This window comes from Emys orbicularis, chromosome 10 (assembly GCF_028017835.1).
Source record: "Emys orbicularis isolate rEmyOrb1 chromosome 10, rEmyOrb1.hap1, whole genome shotgun sequence".
In the NCBI taxonomy this organism is placed as follows: Eukaryota; Metazoa; Chordata; order Testudines; family Emydidae; genus Emys; species Emys orbicularis.
Genome location: NC_088692.1, coordinates 13,676,031 through 13,698,032, shown reverse-complemented (window position 1 = coordinate 13,698,032; position 22,002 = coordinate 13,676,031). Strand labels below are relative to the sequence as shown.

Sequence of the window (22,002 nt, the reverse complement as noted above, 5' to 3'; positions counted from 1 at the left end):
TTGCATGGGAGATAAGACCCTCAGCCCCACACAGGATCCAGCTGTACGTGAATAAACTCTTGCTACACGTGGTGGAACAAAGGATGCATAGAGTTTACTACTGCTACCCTGGCAAGCAAACGGACCAGTTTTAATGAGTAATTCTACCCAATGATTGTCAAGGCAAAGTCTGATAATGAATACTTGGCATTTTTAACAGGTCAGAGGCCTCTCTAAACAAAGTTGTTGGGTTTTGTTTTGTAATAGCACATTTTCACATCCGGATTATCAGTCTCGTAACATGCGAATTCCAGTGGGGATGAGTCTCTGTGGGAAATGGCCTCTTCTGATTAAGTTATTTTAGCTGCTCTGGGAATAGAATCTATTTTTACAGAAATCCTAGTAGTGAAAAATGAAATCATTATCTGAATCATTTCAAGAGTATTACAGTCTTTGGGCCCAATCCTCAGAGTGTATAAACCTCATCTCCATTGAAGTCAGTGGAGTTATGTCAATTTACTCCAGTTTAGGATCTGGCCCTTTATATGAGTAATTGGTTGATCAGTGACAAGAACATCCAGCTATCTTTAAGCTAAGGAGTGTCCCATTTTCAGAACTTTCAAAGTTCATCCCAGCCCTGATATATATGATAAGTGAAATACCTGTATTCAAGAATTATGGTCTGTGGACAATGATCATTAACTGCTGAGAAGCTCTAAACATTAACACATTTTACAAACAGCTACTTTCTGGCCACTGAATGATCATTAGATATACTGTATTTTCCAAACAGATTCTTTTCCAGCTGCTAAGTGTACTAAGGGCAAGATTTTCAAAGGTATGTAGATACCTAAACATGTAAGTAGACGCCTAGCAGATTTTCAAATGTACCTAGATACCTACTTCCTATTGATTTCAAATGCCTAGGTGCTTTTGAAAATCCCACTAGTCACCTATCTACACCTTTGAAAATTTGGTCCTAAAAGCTTGCCTACTTTTTCAAAAGTGACTACTGATATTGGAGGCCTTGATTTTTGAATGTCCAACTTGAGACACCTTAAAGGGGACAGATTTCCAAGGATAGGAACTCAGCCCTTTCTGAAAATTGAGCCTCTTGTGGTGTCTCTAGTTTAGCATCTCAAAATTGAGGCACCCAAAATCACTAGTCACTTGAAGATTTAGGCATCTAGATATTTCACATTTTCCAGAGCTTAAAAAAGGCACATTTATTGACATGTCTGTTTTGTCATATTTATTTTTTATTTAAGATCATTAAGGAAAGTTTGTGTGAGCAAAGGTTAAAGGTTCAGAAAGCTCTAGACATCTGAAAACCAAACTAACCAAGATTCAACTGCCTGCTAATGAGTGGAACACAACTAATGACTTGATTCCTCTGTATTTATACTCAGGGCATATCTACACTTACTGGGAATTGCCACTGCAGCGATTGATGCACCGGGGGTTGATTTAGCGGGTCTAGTGAAGACCCACTAAATCGACCGCAGATCACTCTCCCATCAACTCCCGGTACTCCACCGGAACGAGAAGCGTAAGGTAAATCGATGGGAGAGTGGCAGTGTAGACACTGCAGAAAGTCAACCTAAGCTACATCGACTCCAGCTACATTATTCACATAGCTGGAGTTGCGTAACTTCGGTCGACTTACCCCCATAGCGTGAACAAGGCCTTAGACTAAGACTAGAAGAAATAGCCTTAGTAAGAAAGAGACATGAGGTGAAATCCTGGCCCCACTGAAGTGAATGGCAAAATTCCCAATGACTTCAGGAAGGCCAGGATTTTGTGCATGGTCTAGTAGCCTTCTCACAGGAGTAGGAGCCAGGACTTCCTGAGTTCTGCCCCCAGTCCTGTCACTAACTTCCTTCTGTGACCTTGGAAGACACTTAATTTTCCTGTCTCACCTTCAGTACCTATAAAAAGGAGATAATACCTGCCTACCACATCTTAGGATTAATTAAGCAGTAAAAAATTGTAAGATGCTAGGTAGCATTGCTACGCCAAGGCTCATGAGATAAAATCCTATGTGGAAAACTGACAGAGGGGAATAATGTTGCTAATGCTTTTCTCATTTTACAGAGCAGCATGTGTCCATAAATGTATGATACACAGACTGTTTTGCATAGTAACAAGCAGCAATACACGGGAATTATACATTAAAGAATCAATAATAAAAGGGGAAAAAACACATGTATAATTTTTGGGGCAAGCGGCGACGGAACACAACATAACCGTAGAGACATTATGCAAGGAAAATAAGTCACTTCACCCTATGAGTTGTCCTTTTAATTTACAACTGATTTAATATTCCCCTCAAATATTGTAGCAATTCAAGGCGACATAGTCATATCCTTCTATGTGTACCATGATGATTCTGAGCTAGTTATATACATAGTTTACACAAATTTCTTTTCCTTACAAATCAAATAATTAGAGCTGAGTAAGTGGACAGATAAAATTTCACAATTTAAAAAAAAACCTTTTGCCCAAAATTTCTGTCCCATCAGATATGTTTGCCTTTAATGGACACACTAATACATGTTGGATGAGTGAAGAATTTGTTTTAAAATTTGACAATGCTTATCTCAACCTTAACTTTTTCATCTGGAGCTGAATGTTTCTCAAATTTGGCTTAGCTATAGAAATAACCTGTGTTTTCAAATGTCATTCTTTAGGTGTATGAGCAATAATCACTTTAAATGCCATCACTGCAGATGTTAAGATGGTCGTATGTACAGCAAGGGATAGAAACTATTTTTTAAAGCATGTCAAACACTGTGGGGACGTCTCACAGATTTCTCTTATTGAAGATACTCTTATTTTCTTTCTCTTATTCATAGAGGCCTTGTTGCTCCATATTTGGCGTTATTTAATTTACAACATACCTCAATACATTAAGGGCACAAAGGGCTCAATCCTGGAATTGTTGTGGTCCCGATTCACACCTATTCCAGACGAGCACTAAAGCACAACCATAGCCTTATCTGAAGCCAATGGGACGTAAGTACATGCTTAAAGTTACGCACATGCTTAATGTTGTGCTGAATAGATATGGATTTATGCATATGCTTAAGTGTTTTCCTGAACTAGGCCTGTGTAAGGAATTCATGATTGGAGCCACGGTAGAAAGGGATTTCTTAGGGAGGATACCAACCTCTATACAGGGAGTGCATGACTAAGAGCTGGGGGAAAGTGCCTACTACTGTCTACTAAACCTTTGTAGATTCCCATAAAATCTGATTCTACAGTTGCTGAACCTGCATTTGTTCCACTTGTGTAATTCCCCTTGATGTCATGGAAGGCTGAGTACTTAGATGGGCAGGAAATGATGATGGCATAACAGACTGTGTACATTTGCATGGGCAGAGAGCTGGATTTTCATCAATCACTACAGTATTTAGCCTTAAGGGTGAGAGCGTTTGTTCTTGGAAAGGAACGCTGGCCATGTGGTTTAGGGCATTGGATGGGGAAACTGATCTGGTCTGAGGGTGGGTCATCACTGCAAAGTGAAGGTGTGATTGTAGCATGGGCAGGCATATCCATGCTAGCTTCAATCTAGCTAACATGAGTAACAACAGTAGTGCAGATGTGGCAGCACCGGCTAGCCACGAGTTCAAACCCTCAAGGGACTCTAGGTATGTACTCAGGGTGCTATCCCGTACTGTAGCCCATGCAGCCACATCTACACTGCTATTATCCGTGCTAGCTAGAATTAAAGCTAGCATGGGCGTGCTTACCTGTGCTACAAAGACACTGTCACTTGCAGTGATGACACACCCTGAGGTTGTGCCATAGACTTGCTCGGTGACTTTGCACAGGTGCTTCTCTGTGCCTCAGTCTCCCCTAAAATAGGATAATAAAAGTTCGTGATCTCACTGGGGTGTACCAAGAGGAAATCCATGAACAGTTGTGAGGCACTCAGACACCATAGTGAGTAGCCTAGAAAAGCCCTTGAATAAATAATACATTCTTGCTACAAACTTGTGGACGGGAGAACAGCTACCAGTTAAAAAAGATAACAGAGCATAGGGAGAGATGAATTATTGGGCCTCCCTCCCCCAATTCCTTGAACTGAATCTTTGCTCAGAACTGAAAAAATTGCTTCCTTCCCCTCACCCTCTAATTTTTCATTTCAATATGACTGTTGTGCTTCTGGGATCAACTAGGACCAGGAGCAGAAATGTCAAAAAAATGGTTTGCCTTGACTGGAAATATGAAACCCAACATACGTTTTTTAAAGCAAGACTTTCAGCCTAAGAGGTGGTCAGATAAACATCCAGGATGGGATTTTCAAAGCCGCGTAGCTGACTGGAGCCCTAACTGCTGTTAATTACCCGGAGGAATTGAGCATCCAAATCTCTGAGGCAGTTTTGAAAATCCCACCCTCATGCTTTTGGTTCCTTATCCAAACTGAACTACAGGAGGGGGCCATCTGGTCTCAGTTACAGCAAAGTAAATGTGGCATCTCTTCAATGGCGCTATTCCAGTTTTACACTGGTGTAACTGGAATCAGAATTTGGCTGCAACAGGGAACTCTTTGTTGAGACAGTCTTTCCTAATGCTAAGCCGGTGAAAACATGCCTCTTTTTCTCCCATGCGTGTGTAACTGTGTAACAGAGCACTGGTTTAAAGGCATGTGCAATGAGGTGTCTGTTACGAGGCCTGGCTCTTTAAAGCTCAAAGCTGTGGTCTGAGGGTACATGAGTAGCAGCAATCATGTGAACTACAGGAAACCAGGTATAAGGCTATTCTCCTAGGCAGGGATAACAGACAGGAGAGATCCAGGGTTTGGGGAAGAATCTGAAAGGGATGCTTTACTTGGATCAGATGCATGGCCTGACAGAGTCCCAGGGAATTGGGATTCCCTAGGGTAGTCAGGAAGAGGGCTAATGGATATAGAGTGCAGTAGGGATTGTACAGCAGAGCCTAGAAGGAAGGCTGCAGAGTTTCATGTAGCAGAGAGACTACTGAACCCAAACTGAGGAACGATGGATTATCAAGCCCCATGAAACCGTGTTCCAAGAGGGGAGAGAGGACTACGCTCAAAGGGACAGAAGAAATGGACTTATTTGTGAACCAACTGCTTCCCCAAAGGAGCAACTGCTCCTATTTATTGTGCAAGTCTTATAAACCAGACCCCAGGTGGGGATGTTACTTGAACCAAATGGGGTGGAGTGGGGTTGGCTGCATTCAGCAGGTAGCAAAGAAGGGGGAAACTGAGATAGCAAGCAGGGGACCCAGGGGTTAAGATAACCCTGTTACAATTGATTTCACTCACAAAAGCAGGTGAAGGACAACTGAGGAAAGAGGAAGCACAGCAGCAGAAAACTGTATTAAAACACAGAATCGGTGACTGTAGCCAAAGTTATGCTGGAATTATATTTTCTGGCCAATGCCTTCCTATCACTATCATGTGCTTTAACCAGAAAAGACTGCAAACAGGATGACTATCAGACCAGTTTCCTACAGCCGGTGAGGACGGGGGGTATTAGCGGTGTCAAATAAAAACATCTGATCCTGAAATCACTGACGTACTCAAACACCAGAGCTATGACATTTCAGACTGAGAATTACAAAAAATAAAGACATGATTTCCAGATAACAATGATGTTTCCTACTGCTTCATTACACCCTCTGTAATCCCCCACCTCCCAGGAAAGCACAAATACAGGCCATCAATCAGATACCTCCTGGTTCCCGGGTGCCTGAACCTGTTTCTGTGACACTCCGAATGTTACAACTGAAACATCAGCAAAACATGGCTTCCTCTTTCCCTGACAATATCATCAACAATTCCCTCCTGGATTGATGCTGGAAGCAGAGATAAGACACCACTGCACAATGTTTGTGAATGCACAGAAAACTGTTTAATTTACAGCACAATGGTGAAACAAACCATTGCAAAGCATGGAAATTCAAAGTTAAGTCTGACACTCTTTCTCAAACTCACCTATGGTGCTTAAGTGTTGGAACATGATGTTACATTAACCATACACAATTATCTGAGATCCTTGCAAGATCTGAGTCCAAAGGGGATGAGTAAAGGGTAGAGGACCAGACCTTCAAGTGGTGTAAATTGGCATAACTCCATTGAAGTCACTGGAGCTGTTGATTTACGTGAACTGAGGATCTGGCCCTCAAAATGCCCAACTTAACTTTGAATTACTGTCTCTTGCTTATGCTATTTTGAGTCACAAGCCTTAATGTTACTGTTCCTCCTGGTTATATTTGTTATATCACAGAAATAGATGAGGACTGATTCAACAGACAGTAATGCTGGAAATGCTTGCAGATAACATTTCAACTGGAATAGAATCAATGGCACAAATTATAACATTCAGCAATATTTTAAAGACTGTGATCCAGATCCTCAGCTGATGTAAACTGAAGTCAATAGAGCTCGTCAATTTACACCAGCTGAGAATCTGGCCCTAAGACTTTGATGATTGCTACTGTGAACCATGTAAACACTGGGTTTGAAAATAAAGACTTTGTATGCTCCTAATTCCTGGTAACAAAATGAATTACAGATTTCAAATCTCAGACAAATAATTACCAGAAAGTTCTTCATTCAGTCTTCATTCTCTCCTCCTTTCAAACTTGGCATAATAGATTTCTATGCTGGCACCAGGAAAATGCATGCCTGTACTTGCATTTTCATCAGGGATTAAATATACTCAGGTGGTGTACACACACAGCGCCATTACAATCGATGGGGCTACACCAAATTAAACTGTCTGAAGATCTGGCCCAGGTGAGTGATTTAAATTAATCCCTATTGTGCCAGTGCAACCTTAGTTGAAAAATTCGCTCATGCAATATTCCACTTAAGTGACTTTGGCATCCTTTCAAACTTGCACAATGTCTGAGCGGGTCACATAATATTTTTCATCTACATGATTTTAATAGAGATATATGAATTCTTTTTTCATTAGCTATTTTAGACAACCGTCCCCAAAAGAAAAAAAAAAACCAAAACTGAGCAACACTATTGACATCCCACCGAAACATAAATATATAAATTACAATTTATACACGTTTCTTTTAAACGCAGACACATACATTCATGGGCATAACATTGTGAACAGTACACTTAGTGAAGAACAAGCACAGATAGTTTTAGTAAATGTATTTCCAGTTTTGGTGCTTAATGTAATACACTGGGAAGATGATCGCAAACAGGATAGTGACTAATGCTATCCCTGCATTAGCAATTGAAACCAATGCCTGTTCGTTAAAATTGCTTTGTTTGGTTGAAATTGGACATAGCTATAGTGGGCGGGGTGATGTGTTAACAAAATCTCTCTTTTTTTGTTACATCTTAAAGCTCTGGAGTTCATTCACATTTGAGACTTTTAATTCAGGGTGGACACATTATCCTCAAGACTTGTCTTTTGTCATTATGTACAAAGGAGAGAGAAATCTTTCATCTTATTGGAGATGTTTCATAAAGAATAGAACCCAGTAGTTTATTTTACATGTCCAATGTGATAATCCAAATACTGTAACACAAAGGGCATATCATCTAAACCACCAGGCTGGGGCAGTGATTTTGGCTAACAGGGTAGGCATGATATATATGGCACAGGCCTACATTTCCAAAGCAGCAGACAAGAATTAGCCATGTGGCTCCCATTACAGTCCCTGGAGGAGTTGAACAATTAAATTCCTCTGCACTTTGAAAATGTAGGAGTTGGTGCCTGAGTATTTTATCTGCCCTGCTATACTTAAAATATATTTTGAAGGTATTTGGGCTATTCAACTACAAAAATATGACCACAAAATGCTTTTTTTTTTTTTCTTTTCTTTTCTTTTTTTTTTTTTCTTCAAGAAAACATAGCAGGCTTTCTTAGGTATATAAAACTGTTAATTTTAGATAAAAATACAAACTTCACCTTTACAAAACACATATTTCTGTTGAATACACATAAAGCATAACATTTTACCAAAAATAAAGAATTTTAGGTTTTGTTCAACTATTTGCAGCAAGGGTTTTCCCATGCCACAATGACATTGTACAATGCGGATACAAGAATTTGTACATTTCACATAGCGCCAACATGTGAAATAAAAGTATTTGTATACTGATAAGAATGGCAATTGCTAACACAATATCACTATTAGGCAACTGGTATACGTTTCAAAGAAAAAAAGGATATTTGCATGGATATCCTATGATTTGTTTACACACATCAGGTTTTTTTTAATGGTTTAAATTACGGGGGAGGTTGGGAGACATAAACCAAGAAACGTCTAGAAAATTATGCATAGGTATACCATTTTTATTTTAATATATCTCATTAGTTTGCATCCCACTAGGAGAAATACCATAATGTTTGTGTTCTGCTTACTGTTACACCAGTCTTCTATATGTGTTATTGATAAATGTAGTCCAAGAGATAATAAAAAGCTAGGCAAAGAGTAAAAAGAAAGCTTAATAATCACTTTATGGTGTAAAAAAAAAATCCATTTAAGGCTCCCCAGAAGGTATTCTTTTTTGTATAGACTTTAAAACACCACCAAGCAAGGATGTACTGTTTCTATAGTGTTTGCGTGGCATTTGATCATTTGATACATTCCTGCTTTTTTGTGCCTGAAGTCCATTTGTGTCCATCCATCTTCATCAAGAAAGCAGGCACATTTCTTGACATAAAGCACCGTTGACTGCTCTGACAGAAATCCACTATTCACTTAAGATTTTTGTCTTTTTTTTTCTTCTTCTTCTTCTTCTTCCTCTTTTATTTTTGTTTTTTGTTTTGTACTTTTGGTATCCTCCATTCATTCAACTGTCTTTTTATTTTCTTTGTTTGTTTTGTTGTTTTGTGGTTTTTTGGACAGGGAAGCTTCCTATTGTTTCACAGAGTGCTACAATACTTGCTTTGATGTCACATTAAACAAATGTACATTGTCTCTTTGTTCTCATTAAGTGTTCTTTTCAGCCAGTTTTTTTCACATAGGAGAACAAATAAAGTATACAGTCAATAAAGCACCATACATAGTAGGTTCAGGAATGTAACAAACCATGTACATCCATGTCCCAGAGAGAAGTTCTTTTTTTTTTTTCTAGCTTATTTCACCTTACATCTGCAGGAGAGAAAAAAGATATAATAACTCCATGATTAGAATCACAGGACCTTTCCTCTTAGATGTCTTTAAAAAAAAACTATTCTGCATGAAATTCACTAACCTGGGACAAGAAGTTCTAAATGCTGTTTTGATTGAGTTTACATGCTGACTTTTAAAGTTGAATTTTACAAAATCTTTGCTTCTATCATACTACTCCCAATAAATACCTGTTAATCTGAAACAGGATATCAAGTTTAGCATTCTTTCAAAAAGATACATCCATATAAATGAAATCTGACATTGGGAGTTCATGTGCAAAAAAATAAAATAAAATAAAAAGTGCTTGAATTATTAAATTCCCCATCATCCAGCAGTTAGATACATTTACTGCAAATTCAAATTAAACCCCACTCAGAACACTAGAATCATCTGCAACTGTTGCAGTTCATATGACTTCAGATATTTTAGAAATATAAAATCCATATTTAATTTGGAAACTGTACAGCTGTCACATCAAACTTCGCTAATATGCTGATCAAGCCACTCTTTTGTATTGAGGGGTTTCTTGTTTTGTTTTTTTCCTGCATTGTAAACCTTATAAATTTTGATGACATCCTATTTTTGCATCCTAGTCTTCCTCTGAAAGCCCCCAGACCAATGAAGGTTCTTAGCTCTCTGATACAGGGCCTTGTTACAGAAGAACAGGTGTCCTCTTGTTTTGTAAATTATGCAGTGATTCCGATAATTTCAGATGCATATTTAATCAGTCCCCAGTTCGGGCCAAAAAATGTTTGATGGTCATGCATGTAATAAGAGTTACCATACATACTCTATGCTTTCACAGCTGACTGCTTGGAACATAAACCATTTGTAACCTGGCAATTCAATCATGCATTATTATGGGATGCTTAGACTTCAGAAATCAATAATGAAACAAAAAGCAGAGGAAATGGAACTTGAGATTTCCAAGAAGCTTAAATATTAGCTCCCTCAATAAATAAATAAATAAAATGCAAGAGGAGGAAGTAGCTGAAGAATGTAAGATGCTTATGGTGATGTGTAGCTTAAAGGGAAAATACCAAGCAGGTAGAATTATCAAAGCCAATCACATCTAATCTCTTTGCAGCCTTGAGGTAGCAAGTGTCAAGATTTTGAACAGTGATTAAGCTGGAGTGATGATATTTGATTACATTTTCCATTACTTGTGCCATTAGGGTGTTCAGCATATAGGTCCTACCTGATTAGCAAATAGTTCCAGTAGTTTTTATGTTGGTTTTAACCTTTTTCGTTTCCGTTTTTTACCTGTTTGCCTAGGCCTTCCTGTTAACATAAGGGCAGGCTGGTAAAAAGCCCTAAGATAATGCATTTTGTTGAAAACTGAAGTAATAAACACTCAGGTTGTTATCTCTCACAGAATACTCACAATCTTTTGCATTACAGGTATTTCTTTATAACTTCTGATTTTGAAATAATGTTTGCATAAATAGAGTAATTATATAAAAGCAAAGCTCCAGTAACCCAAGATGGTGTTGGTGGTGAGAGATCTGCCTTGAAACTACTGTTAGCATATTGTATTCAATATTTGCCTTCAGTCCCTGTAGTTTAGTTAAACTTGCCCTCCATAACATGTTCTCACCTATAACTATGGATATGAATCATTGTCTTCTGCCATTCTGATCATTTCCTTCACACGCCTGATTCTGAACTGACATTCCATTTTTCTCACATACACACAAGCTTTTCATCTTGAAAATTCAACTGCTTAGTCGTTGTCCACAATAAACATTTTGGAAAGTTGAGGCTGATTAGATAAGCTTTTTCATGTATGAAACATAGAACAATTTACAAAAATATGAAAAGCCACCAATTTTTCCTAAATGTTTTGGTCCATTCATAACTCAAATTAGCTTGGACTAAAATCACCCAGCTTAAGTTACCTGTTGATGGTCAATGAGAGCGAGTGCACAGGCCTAATTTTTCAGCTCTCCATGTATATTATAACTTCCCTGAGAGGCCTATAGGAGGTTATATGTAAAGCAAAGCATGTCAAGAGAACTTGAAAGCTCTTGTAAGACAAACAGCTAGGTAAATTCTGCTGACATGAGCTTCTGAGTCCAATAAATATAAAACTGCAGCTCATGAGCCTTGCATTTGCTAAGTACCTGCGCTAGTGAGATGTCCTCTGAAGAGGTTAGAATTTTCCCCAGGTGTCTGCAGGACATGGTACCCTCCAGCAGGTGCTCTCACCCAAGTTACAATCTCAGCCAGGCATCTGACAGAAATTGTAACCTCTGCTGGGAAACTGAGGCAAATTAAAGCCAGCCCCAAAAATAGCCAGCCAGTTGCTGTCCCACCTCAATGACATCAGGCCAATGGGCTGCCCACTTCTACACTCCAGAATAAAAATATAAAGGATAAATGGGAAGCCTGGACCTCCTAGGCAAAGGTGTGTCATCGCGGGGAGGAGAGAGTAGCAAGAAACTTGCCTAAAACTCAGGCCTGGGGAACCCTTAGCAAGTTTCCTATTTGTCAGAAATCCCAAAGCAGGGAAGTTTCACCTATTTACTTTCCTTATAAAAGTTTCAGACACTTTGGGCCTGATTCTCCCGTTCCTAACACCAGTGTAAATCAGCAGTAACGCTACTGAAGTCAGTGGGCCACATCCTCAGCTGGTGTAAACTGCCACAGTTCCATTGATATCAATGGAGTTGATCTGCACTAGCTGAGGCTCCGGCACAATGGAGTTATATGGTGCAAGCGAGAGGAGAATCAGGCCTTTTGTAATCAATAGGAGTACAACCTCTGAAAAATCCCTCATGGCAGAGAGACTCCCCCGGCCCAGTCAGAGTCCCTATGGCAGTGATAGTATCCATGGGCACACGCAGAGCTTATTGACCAAAATGTTCCACAGCAAGAGGCCACCCCAAACCCACACCAAGGAAACTGTCAGACAAAAGACTTTCAGATAGAGAATTGTGCCTGCAAATTTTTTTCATGGGAGGTGGGGGGGGTGGGGGAGAAATGGATGAATGTCACAGTTAAATAATAACAATAAAATGCTCAAGAGTAAGGAAATCAGAAATTAAGGTTCCTGGACCAACCTTAGCTTTCACTCGTAACCCTGCCCATCTGCTAGCTACTACCTAGAGACACCCCGTCCCTCCGTTTATCATTGTCCAATCCCTTCCTAACATAGAATACAGAAATCCACTCTCCCTGCCGAAACTCTACAGACAAATTTATAAACTAGCTAACCAGCTAGGCCTGATCCCAAACCCACTGAAGTCAATGGGAATCTTTCCAGTGATTTCAGTAGGCTTTGGATCAGGTCCCCTAATCTATATGGAATTAAGACTTGATCCTTCACCAGATCATCCTCCCTCTTACATCTAGAAATTATAACATCTTGTGTTTTGGTTGACTGCAATGGAGTTACACAGGCATCAAACTGGAATAACCTAATGGTTTATCAGGCCAACTATTTTCTCAGCAACAGAAAACACTACTTTATCTCCTGATATAGGCAAGACATCATACAATAACCCCATGTATGTTCTTACTACAGACTGCAGAAAAAATCCCTGCCACAGATAGGCCAAAGATCTACCTGTACCTGTCCTCCCTCTACATTATCCACCATCACCAGCTGCTACACTGACTGCCTCACCCCCAGTGGCACCTGCACTCCACCAAGTCTAAAACTGGTGTATGACCCTTTAGGGTGCCCAGTGACCTGGCATAATTTAAAGTAAACTGCTAGGCTGCTCTAACTTACACCAGGGCTGGGCCAAGGCCTGGGCAGCTGGCTACATACCCAGCTTCCTGAATGCCTCCTAGCCCCTGAGACCAGTGGATCTGGGTACAGGAGAGAACCTGGGCCATAGTTTTTATGAAAGCCACTTTGAAAGTAAGTATTTCTTCCCCCACACAGTCATAAAGCCCCTTTTCTGTAATTCATATTCTCAACAAGCCAGGCATACGTTTAATGTGACAACTGGCAACAATCTCTGTAAAGATGGGTAGAGAAATGGAAACCGAATAAAGGCTGCAGTAGGAAACTTAATTTCAAAATTCCTTACTTTTGAACAATTAAATTCTTTCTAAATAAAATGTTCTATTCATTTCAAACTTAGTTTTCCCTTTAGTAAAGTAAATTGTCAGCCTTAACTCTATCTCAAAAGAGTCATTACTTGATAGAATTTACCAGCAAGATACAAATACACCGCTACCTCGATATAACGCGACCCAATATAACACGAATTCGGATATAACGCGGTAAAGCAGTGCTCTGGGGGGGGCGGGGCTGCGCACTGGTGGATCAAAGCAAGTTCAATATAACGCGGTTTCACCTGTAACGCGGTAAGATTTTTTGGCTCCTGAGGACAGCATTATATCGAGGTAGAGGTGTAGTATAACCTTCAAATTAGTTAGGCAAGATTTTTATGTTATGCATTTAACGTTTAATTTAAAGGCTGCACTAAAGAAAACTGCTGCAATTTCAACTTTGAATCCAAATTCTTGTATACAACCCAAATCCTGTTTTAATTCCACACCTTTGAAACAGGGGGGGTTCTCAGTGGGGTCAATGGGTGCTTTCCCATTTAGTTCAATGGGAACAGGGTTGGGTCCATATTCTTTACTATAAATATAAGTTCCCATCTGATAAAAGTATGTGTACAAAAATAAAAGGATGACGTACCAGTTTCTTCTTCTCGATAATCTGAATTAGAATTTGATGATGTACAGGTGCATTCCATATGCTCTTCTAACCTCACCAGAACTTCTTTTAATTTTGGCTTTTTTCTAACATATTCCACTTTTGCCACCTAAAAAAAAGAATGGTGTTTGTACTTAGACACATTAATGCCTAACAGGACTTAAGACAGGTGGTACATATCTATATAAACCACCTCTATCTGGTAGAGCATCAGCTACTTATTTCATGACACATCCTTTATACAAGTTCAGCAGTTCCAAACAGACCAGGTTTCCTCCTCCCCTCCCCCCCCCCCCCCCCCGCCCCCCAAGAGCTTGATTTCCCATTCATGGGGTTTGAGCAATTCTATATTTCAGGATTTTTTCTAAGTCAAGGTAAAGTTTCATATTCAGTCTCAAATCTGCATTTGTCACTGAATTTACAGATTCTAATATATTGTTCTCTCTACAACATTTCACCAGGGTTATGTTGAACTACCCATTGTTTTTAAGACTAAGGCAAACAGCAAAGACATGGAAAAGCACCAGTGCTGTTTGAGAACCTAGATCTCAATGATATCTCATAAGGGATGCCCTCTCTCTGTCCTATAAGCTTCTTGCAGGAACTCTGGTGAATGAGAGCTCACTTACCTTTAAAGGAGAACTAGGAGGAAAATGAAAAGGAGATTAAAAGCTTTTTTTAAAGTCTTTGCTGAGACACATCCATCTTGCCTGATGTTCTCTCTCTATTGTATGGAAATGTTACCTCTTCAGATGCACTGAGTACATATTTCACTAGCATTTAGGTTCCAGGTACATTTCAGGTTCAAGTACAAGTACAGTACAAACAGGTTCTAACAGAGTTTGGTGGGCTAGCATGGACCGTATTCTAGCTCAGGAAGAGAGCTAAGGTAGAACACAGATTTTAAATCTTCTTCTAACATGCACTGGCCCCATCCATACTGGCCAGCCTAACCTTCTTAGAGCCCTGTGCAACCATCACTGAGATTAAACCTGAGTGAAACCAATATAGATAGGGCCTTGTGCTGAGGGAAGAACCACACCCGAAGGGGAATCTTCTAGCTGCTCTGCTTTTCAATACTGCTCGGCACTAGGGAGACATCCAAAATATGCCTCCCATTTGACTGTAGGAGGCTGTAAACATGGGCTGTCATGGAGAGCAATGAAACCAAATAGTGTGGATACTGTATTATTTTATATAAATTAGAGACAGAGAGAAATCGAGAGACTGGGTCTCTGATCCCATGCACAGCTCAGATGATTGACACACATGTGGTGCTTTGAGGACATAGCACCAGTCCATCTGTATATCAATGAAATAGGCAGGGTTGTTAAAAAATTATCAGTGTCCAAAATTTTTAATAGACCCTTTTGCTAATTGTGTATGGATTTGTTTGTTGGGGGTTTTAATGCTCCTTGATCTTAGCATTGAGAAAACATTGACCCTTGTCTTTCTAAAAGCGGCAAGTCGTTCTCATAACATGGCGGGGGGGATTATACTTCCCAGCTGTCAGAAACCATCCTTTGGCTTTCTGGACACACCTGACCAATGGACATCTGAATGAGAGCAGCAGAAGCCTAGAGTGAAATACTGGGCCCCGTTAAAATCAGTGGGAGTTTTGCCACTGACTTCAACAGAGCCAAGATTTCAAACCTACATTTCAGTCACTGCCCCCTTTGTCAACAAGATCTGGAGCCTATTTGCATTTACCCAGCAAACAATAGTTCTGCACGGACAGATGCAGTAGTTAAAATGTCCACATTAAAGACATTTTCTGAGGCTGTCAGATTTCCATACAAAAAGATTTAGAGCTGGCTCTAACATGTCAGAATGCCCTGCTGAAGGGTCAACTATGGGTCACAGCAATATGTTTCCGGCTCTTCTATCAGAGTATAACTCTAGCAAGGCTTTGAATGCAAAGATTTGAAAATCTATGGTACATCTGAGTCACCCAGCATCAAAGGATGACTAATCCTTAAAATTCACAATAACAAACAGCGATTAAGACCTCTATAACCAGAGACATAGAAAGAGACCCAGCAATTATGAAATGGCTTTGATATCTGTCATGCTTATTCCAATTGTTGGAATTAACCAGCGTCATCAAAAATTACTTGCCACTAAAACTGTAATCTAACTTTATTTTAGGCCATCTCTATTTTTTTTCCAAATTCAGACAACTATATATACACGCCTTCCACTCCTTACTTTGTACTACACACACTGGAAGATGTAGGAGGAGATACTTAGAGACTCTATGATGATAACCTACTTCACATTGACCAATTAAAAGCTACAGTTTTTAGTGAAGTGCATTGTAAATTAAAACAAACAAAAAAGCAGCCCCCGGACTCCTCTTTCTCCTTCAGGCAACGTAAGTGAAGGTTGAAGATTTATAAAGTGCTGTAAACATTCAATTTCTCAAGTTAAAGCAACATCAAATACAATTAAATTCCTAAATTTGTGTTGTCTCATAACACCTGCTGCCACCATGGGATCTATAATTAATGCTAAACTAAAACATTAGGCTCTGAGCCAGATTCTCAGCTGATGTAAAATGCCATGGCTATTTTGACATCACAGGATCCAACTCTAGGTTAGCATTCTTTCCCCCCTATCCTGTTGCTCGCAAGAGAAGGATAACCACACACTATTGTGTACTATCCATTGCTTTGACATGGTTAGTCCTCAGCAAGCCACTCATTTCAACATGGGCGTCTTTCATCTTTCTCTAATGCAACAAAACCAAGAACCTTCAACAACAACAAAATATATTACTTATAAAAACGATGGGGGAGATAAGTTCCATTTGTGGGGGGGGGGTTAATCTCCCCCTAATATTACATTTAAATAATTGTACCATAATAGGTAGGTTAGGGTCTATGTTTTGTACCTCTATGGTCTCTATTCCACATTCCTATTGTGTGTGAGGAGGGAGAGGGGGGGGAGTGTGGAGAAGAGGGGAAGGCGTGTAAGGGAAAGTTATGTTGCTCAGATAAAAATATCTGGTCTGGTGGGAACACTTGATGGTATCCTCAGCTCCAAGGGGAAGGCAATGTTTCAAATTGTTCAACAGTGATACATAAAGGATGGCAATCAGTTTTCCCAGGCCGGCTGCAATGCACAATCTCATGGAAATCAGGGACTCGAGCATAGGAAAAAGGCAGGACTCTGGGCATGAAAACCCTGAGAACCCCACCAGCATAATAACAAAATTAATTCTGTACAAGAACTTACAAGAAACCTCTCAGCATGGGAGATGACTTTTATTATAACACTCAACAACAACAAAGCCCACTTGGATGGTCCCTGTTTAACATACCAGGCATGAAATAAAATCCTGAATTAGGACACTTTTCAGAAATGAAATGACTAACAAAGGCATCCGTTTGCTCTAGCTCAGAAGTGGATTAGCAACGGTATGATGGAATGAAGCTCTATGGACCTGGGCAATTCTAAAAATTGCAACTGAGGGGTCAAGTTAAAGAACGAAGACAGAGGTCTACTGGGTTTTAATGAGACACAAAGAAGTCAGCTGGAGTCAAACCACAGCTGAGGCAAGGTGCATTTGCCTATAGTAGGTCAAAAAGTCATCGTACAATTGTGTTTTATAGAACAAGAACAATTATAACACTAGCTGTTATGGGGTTTGTAATTGCTCTTAAAGGGAAGTTAAAGATCAAGTTATTGCCTGGTCCCATTTCAGAACAAAACAAGAGAATCCTGAAAGATGTAGTCCCCAGAGGGACACTGGGAATTGTATGATGCTGCAAGGCATGATGGGAAGAAGCATCAGGGAATATAAGAAGCAGCTTTTCCTCAGAAGAGGAGAAACCGGGGTGAGATCAGACCTGATGTGTGGCTCTTCACCAAGAGAGCAGAGGAAACAGCCTGGAAGAGGCTGTGGCAAGGACCTAGGAGGAGGCCTAGTGAAAGAAACCCAGGGTAGTGACAAAGCACTTGAAGGAAAAAGTATAGGGTAAAACAGTATTGGTGAGGGCTTGAGGCCTGATTTTGGCTACACAATTAGGGACTCAGACTGGTGCTTCCAGAAAGAGTAGGAGGAAGTCCCTTTTTCACACCCCTACATGAATGGGGAGAGAGCTGTGGCCCATGGTGGACCAAGGAAGGAGCCATTTAGCCCTGAATCACAGGAAAAGAGAATACTTAGTCCAGTGAGGACAGAGGATCTGATTAGCTTTGCCTCAGGATGGAGGATTGTTGGGAGGACCAGAGGACCATTTTGCTTTGGATTCGTGTGGTTGCCCTGGAAGGGGAGGACTTTTGTTTTGGCTGGAAGCACTAAACCTACCTCAGAGGGAAACTATGGCCTGGCCCTGGACACTGGCAGGGACACTGAAGAGATAAGAACCCACCACACTCCTCAAGAAATGCTTTGTTACAGATGGATTCTTGCTACCTAGACGTCCATGGCCCTAAACCACACATGTGTGACCCCATGGACAGCCTACCAGGATACGCATAATTAGTCCAGAAGGCCTTGCTGGCAGAGGAACTACTACAGTTCCATTGCACAGTGTAGAGGAGGCCAGATAGGGGAGCCATGCAGGCTTTTTGGGTGTAGGCTTGCTGGATTTACTGCTGTAGGGACTCACCAGCCACTGACCCCTGCATGTGATGGGGGATACAAAGACTGTGGAGGCAATTGTCATAGTTACCGGGCTAGCTGCACCTCTGTTTCCTTTCTGGTCTCACTGAGTGCATCTGCTCTCTACTATACTATACTAGTTCTTATACTGCACTCATCACCATAGTATCTGAACACCTTCCAGTAGTGCACCAAGCAACACATATCTGTCATGTATCCCAGTCTTCATACCTTAACCCATGGCGGAGTGAAATTCTGCATTTCTCCATCTCTTACACCAGGCTCTGGGCTACAACACTCTGTGGATCAACCATTCTTACCCAGCAGGTCTAACTGAACTTGGGTCCCTGCAGTTCTTTCCTTCAGGAGTCTAGTGATATCCAGGGATCAGACTGCCTTCTTAAAACCAAAGCATTGTTTCTTTTAACAGAAGGAACAAGACATTTCAAGAAAAAGAATTTTAAAACAAGAAACACTCTATCTGCTTGCTTGTCTTACCTAAAGGCTTATCATCCTTTGACGGTAACCAAGATACCCCCATCAGGTCCCCGCATCTCAGTCTGCTTCTCCTGAGCAACTACCCCTTTCTCTTGAGGAAGTGCTCCTTTTTAATCAGCGAGAGTTCTTTTCATCTCTTGCATATCTGCCCTTTCCTGCCCTGGCACTGTCTCTGAATGACTCTCAAGTGTTGGTTTGCTGAGAAGTGACTTATCTTGGGCTACATTTTCCCTTCCTGCTTGTCTTTCCCAACAACCCCCTATTGAATTACACCAGCATATCCATACAGTAAACATCCCATTAACCAGGTCAATGTGCAATATTCATAAATTAATGCAGAGCAGCTCCAAATCCATCACAGCTATTACAGCTGAAGTAGAGGATAAGGATAGTGGATGGAGCCCTTCTGCTATTGCTCCACAGCCTGGAAAGGAAGATTGCTGCCTGCTGTTTCTGCAGCGATCCCTAGCACCCAGCTCAGCTACTCAGGCTTGGCACTGGGAACAGGATTTGCTCCATAATGTCCACATCTGCTCTCTTGGCTAGGAACACACCGGCAGATCTGCTGAATGAAAAGATGTGGTTTTTTTCATGACTGCTATTGGGTTGACCCAGTTAAGTAAACTTCAGGAAATGCCAAACAAAGGGATAATCCAGGTCCTTGGGTTGGTTAAATACTTCATCTACCTGACATATTTCTGGAACGAATATAAAATGGCCCCACAGTATGCCAACATTTTTATGGCTGACTTAGAACAACACTTCCTTAGCTCTTGTCCCCTAACACCCCTACTCTACTTGCGCTACATTGATGACATCTTCATCATCTGGACCCATGGAAAAGAAGCCCTCGAGGAATTCCACCATGATTTTAACAATTTCCATCCCACCATCAACCTCAGCCTAGACCAATCCACACAAGCAGTCCATTTCCTAGACACTACTGTGCTAATAAGCAATGGTCACATAAACACCACCCTATACCGGAAACCTACTGACCGCTATACTTACCTACATGCCTCCAGCTTCCATCCAGGACACACCACACGATCCATTGTCTACAGCCAAGCTCTAAGATATAACCACATTTGCTCCAATCCCTCAGACAGAGACAAACACCTACAAGATCTCTATCAAGCATTCTTAAAACTACAATACCCACCTGCTGAAGTGAAAAAACAGATTGACAGAGCCAAAAGAGTACCCAGACTATGCATCTGATGAAGAGGGCTGTAGCCCACGAAAGCTTATGCTCAAATAAATTTGTTAGTCTCTAAGGTGCCACGAGTACTCCTGTTCTTTTTGCATAAAACCAATGGAACCTCTAAGCATTATGAATTGAGTTTTGTTGCGGCAACATGCACAGTTAGAGAAAATACTTCCACAAGTGACATTAAAAAAAAAATCACACTCCACCAGCTGGCACTAGGGAGCGATTGGATTCCTTGCCATGTGCTAATCACAGAGGAATTCCCAAAGTCAAAATTCTGCAGGACTGAGCAATTTGCTTTTGCACCATGGTTCAGAGTTTGCAGTAGCCTGGTCAGAAAAAAGAACGAGTACTTGTGGCACCTTAGAGACTAACACATTTATTTGGGCATAAGCTTTCGTGGGCTACAGCCCATTTCATCGGATGCATGCAGTGGAAAATACAGTAGGAAGAAATATATTCACACAGAGAACATGAAAAAATGGGTGTTGCCATACCAACTATAACGAGGCTAATCGATTAAGGTGGGCTATTATCAGCAGGAGAAAAAAAACTTTTGTAGTGATAATCAGGATGGCCCATTTCCAACAGCTGACAAGAAGGTGTGAGTAACAGTAGGGGGGAAATTAGCATGGGGAAATAGTTTTTACTTTGTGTAATGACCCATCCACTCCCAGTCTTTATTCAAGCCTAATTTAATGGTGTCCAGTTTGCGAAAGCTTATGCCCAAATAAATTTGTTAGTCTCTAAGGTGCCACAAGGACTCCTCATTCTTTTTGCTGGTACAGGCTAACATGGCTACCACTCTGAAACCTGGTCAGAAAAGATACTCAGTGGTTCAGTAAAAGAAGCGGCAAACACTTCAAGTCTGCTCCAATTCCTGAATCCTCGAGTATGTTAGCATAAAAATACAAGCAATAGAACTTGTGCTTATAAGCACCTGAGGGTCAACAAGGGAGAATGACTTTAAAACAGGCATTTCATTTCAATCAAACGGATGTTCTTTCATGCTAGGTATGAATAGATTGTTTAAAACATATTCCCGTGGGGAAAGGGAGACCCATCCGACATAGGTGCTCTCTGTGTTGCCACTTCTCAGACCCTGCTTTTTGTTGATCGCTCAGCGAGGAAAGAGATTCCATAGTATCAAGTGGCTTTTTTTCAAGCTAAGAATAAAGGATCACGCTGTGACTCTTAAAACCATTGGCTGCATTTGGAGGTAGGGAGATTTCAGAGGGGCCTGAAGGCAGAGGGAGCCCCAAAGGGAGCATATCTTGGAGTGTGAGCTCTATCACCCTCTGCAAGGGTGCAGCCTGTGCCCGGCTGTATTAATGCCAGCCAGGTCCACTGGCTCATGCAGAAGTGGAGAAAGGTCAAAGCACCCCTGTCCCCCTGCCCCTTTGTGGGAGGCCAGTGCCACCAGCAGTGCTGGCCCAGAGCACTGCTTTGCTCCCCAGCTAGACTGCAGCAGTCCCCTGCCTGGTGTACAAGGGGTCTGATCCAACGCTTACTGAAGTCTATGGGAGGCTTTCCATTGACCTCAGTGGCCTTAGGATCAAGTCCAAGGAGAGGAATGTCCCTAACGCCTGCACCCACCTTCACTGCACCTGCATGAAGTCCTTGCATTCCAGCCCTAACACTCTGACTTACTGATAAATGATAACTTTGTCCACAAGGGCATAAAGAAACCTCCTTTGCTTTGGCCTGTGAGATAATACGTCTGCAAACCCACTCACTGACCTTTCTGGGTGGACATTTTTGCAGTGTGACTAGGCATGCTATGATCTCACCACCTTGTCAATGAAAGGGGAAGGAGGGAAGCCCTTTCAGTGCTAATCAAAAGAGCGCTTTTATCCAGCCTGACATCATGGAAAAAACAAGAGAGCTCTCAACTGCATTCCAGGAATA

At 41.0% G+C, this 22,002-nt stretch overlaps 1 protein-coding gene across 2 annotated transcripts in view; it reads right to left on the bottom strand.

Annotated features, from left to right (window-relative positions):
- The window catches only part of PDGFA (platelet derived growth factor subunit A), a 42,508-nt gene that overhangs the window by 5,445 nt on the left and 15,061 nt on the right, over positions 1-22,002 (bottom strand). Inside the window, exons 5-6 of one of the 2 annotated variants that reach the window (XM_065412520.1) lie at positions 13,760-13,886; positions 10,325-10,380 (exon numbers count right to left, since the gene is read on the bottom strand). In XM_065412520.1, the coding sequence (XP_065268592.1) occupies positions 10,325-10,380; positions 13,760-13,886 (183 nt within the window). Of the gene's footprint in view, positions 1-10,324; positions 10,381-13,755; positions 13,887-22,002 lie in introns of those variants that run through there. The other variant, XM_065412519.1, reaches the window with a different exon arrangement.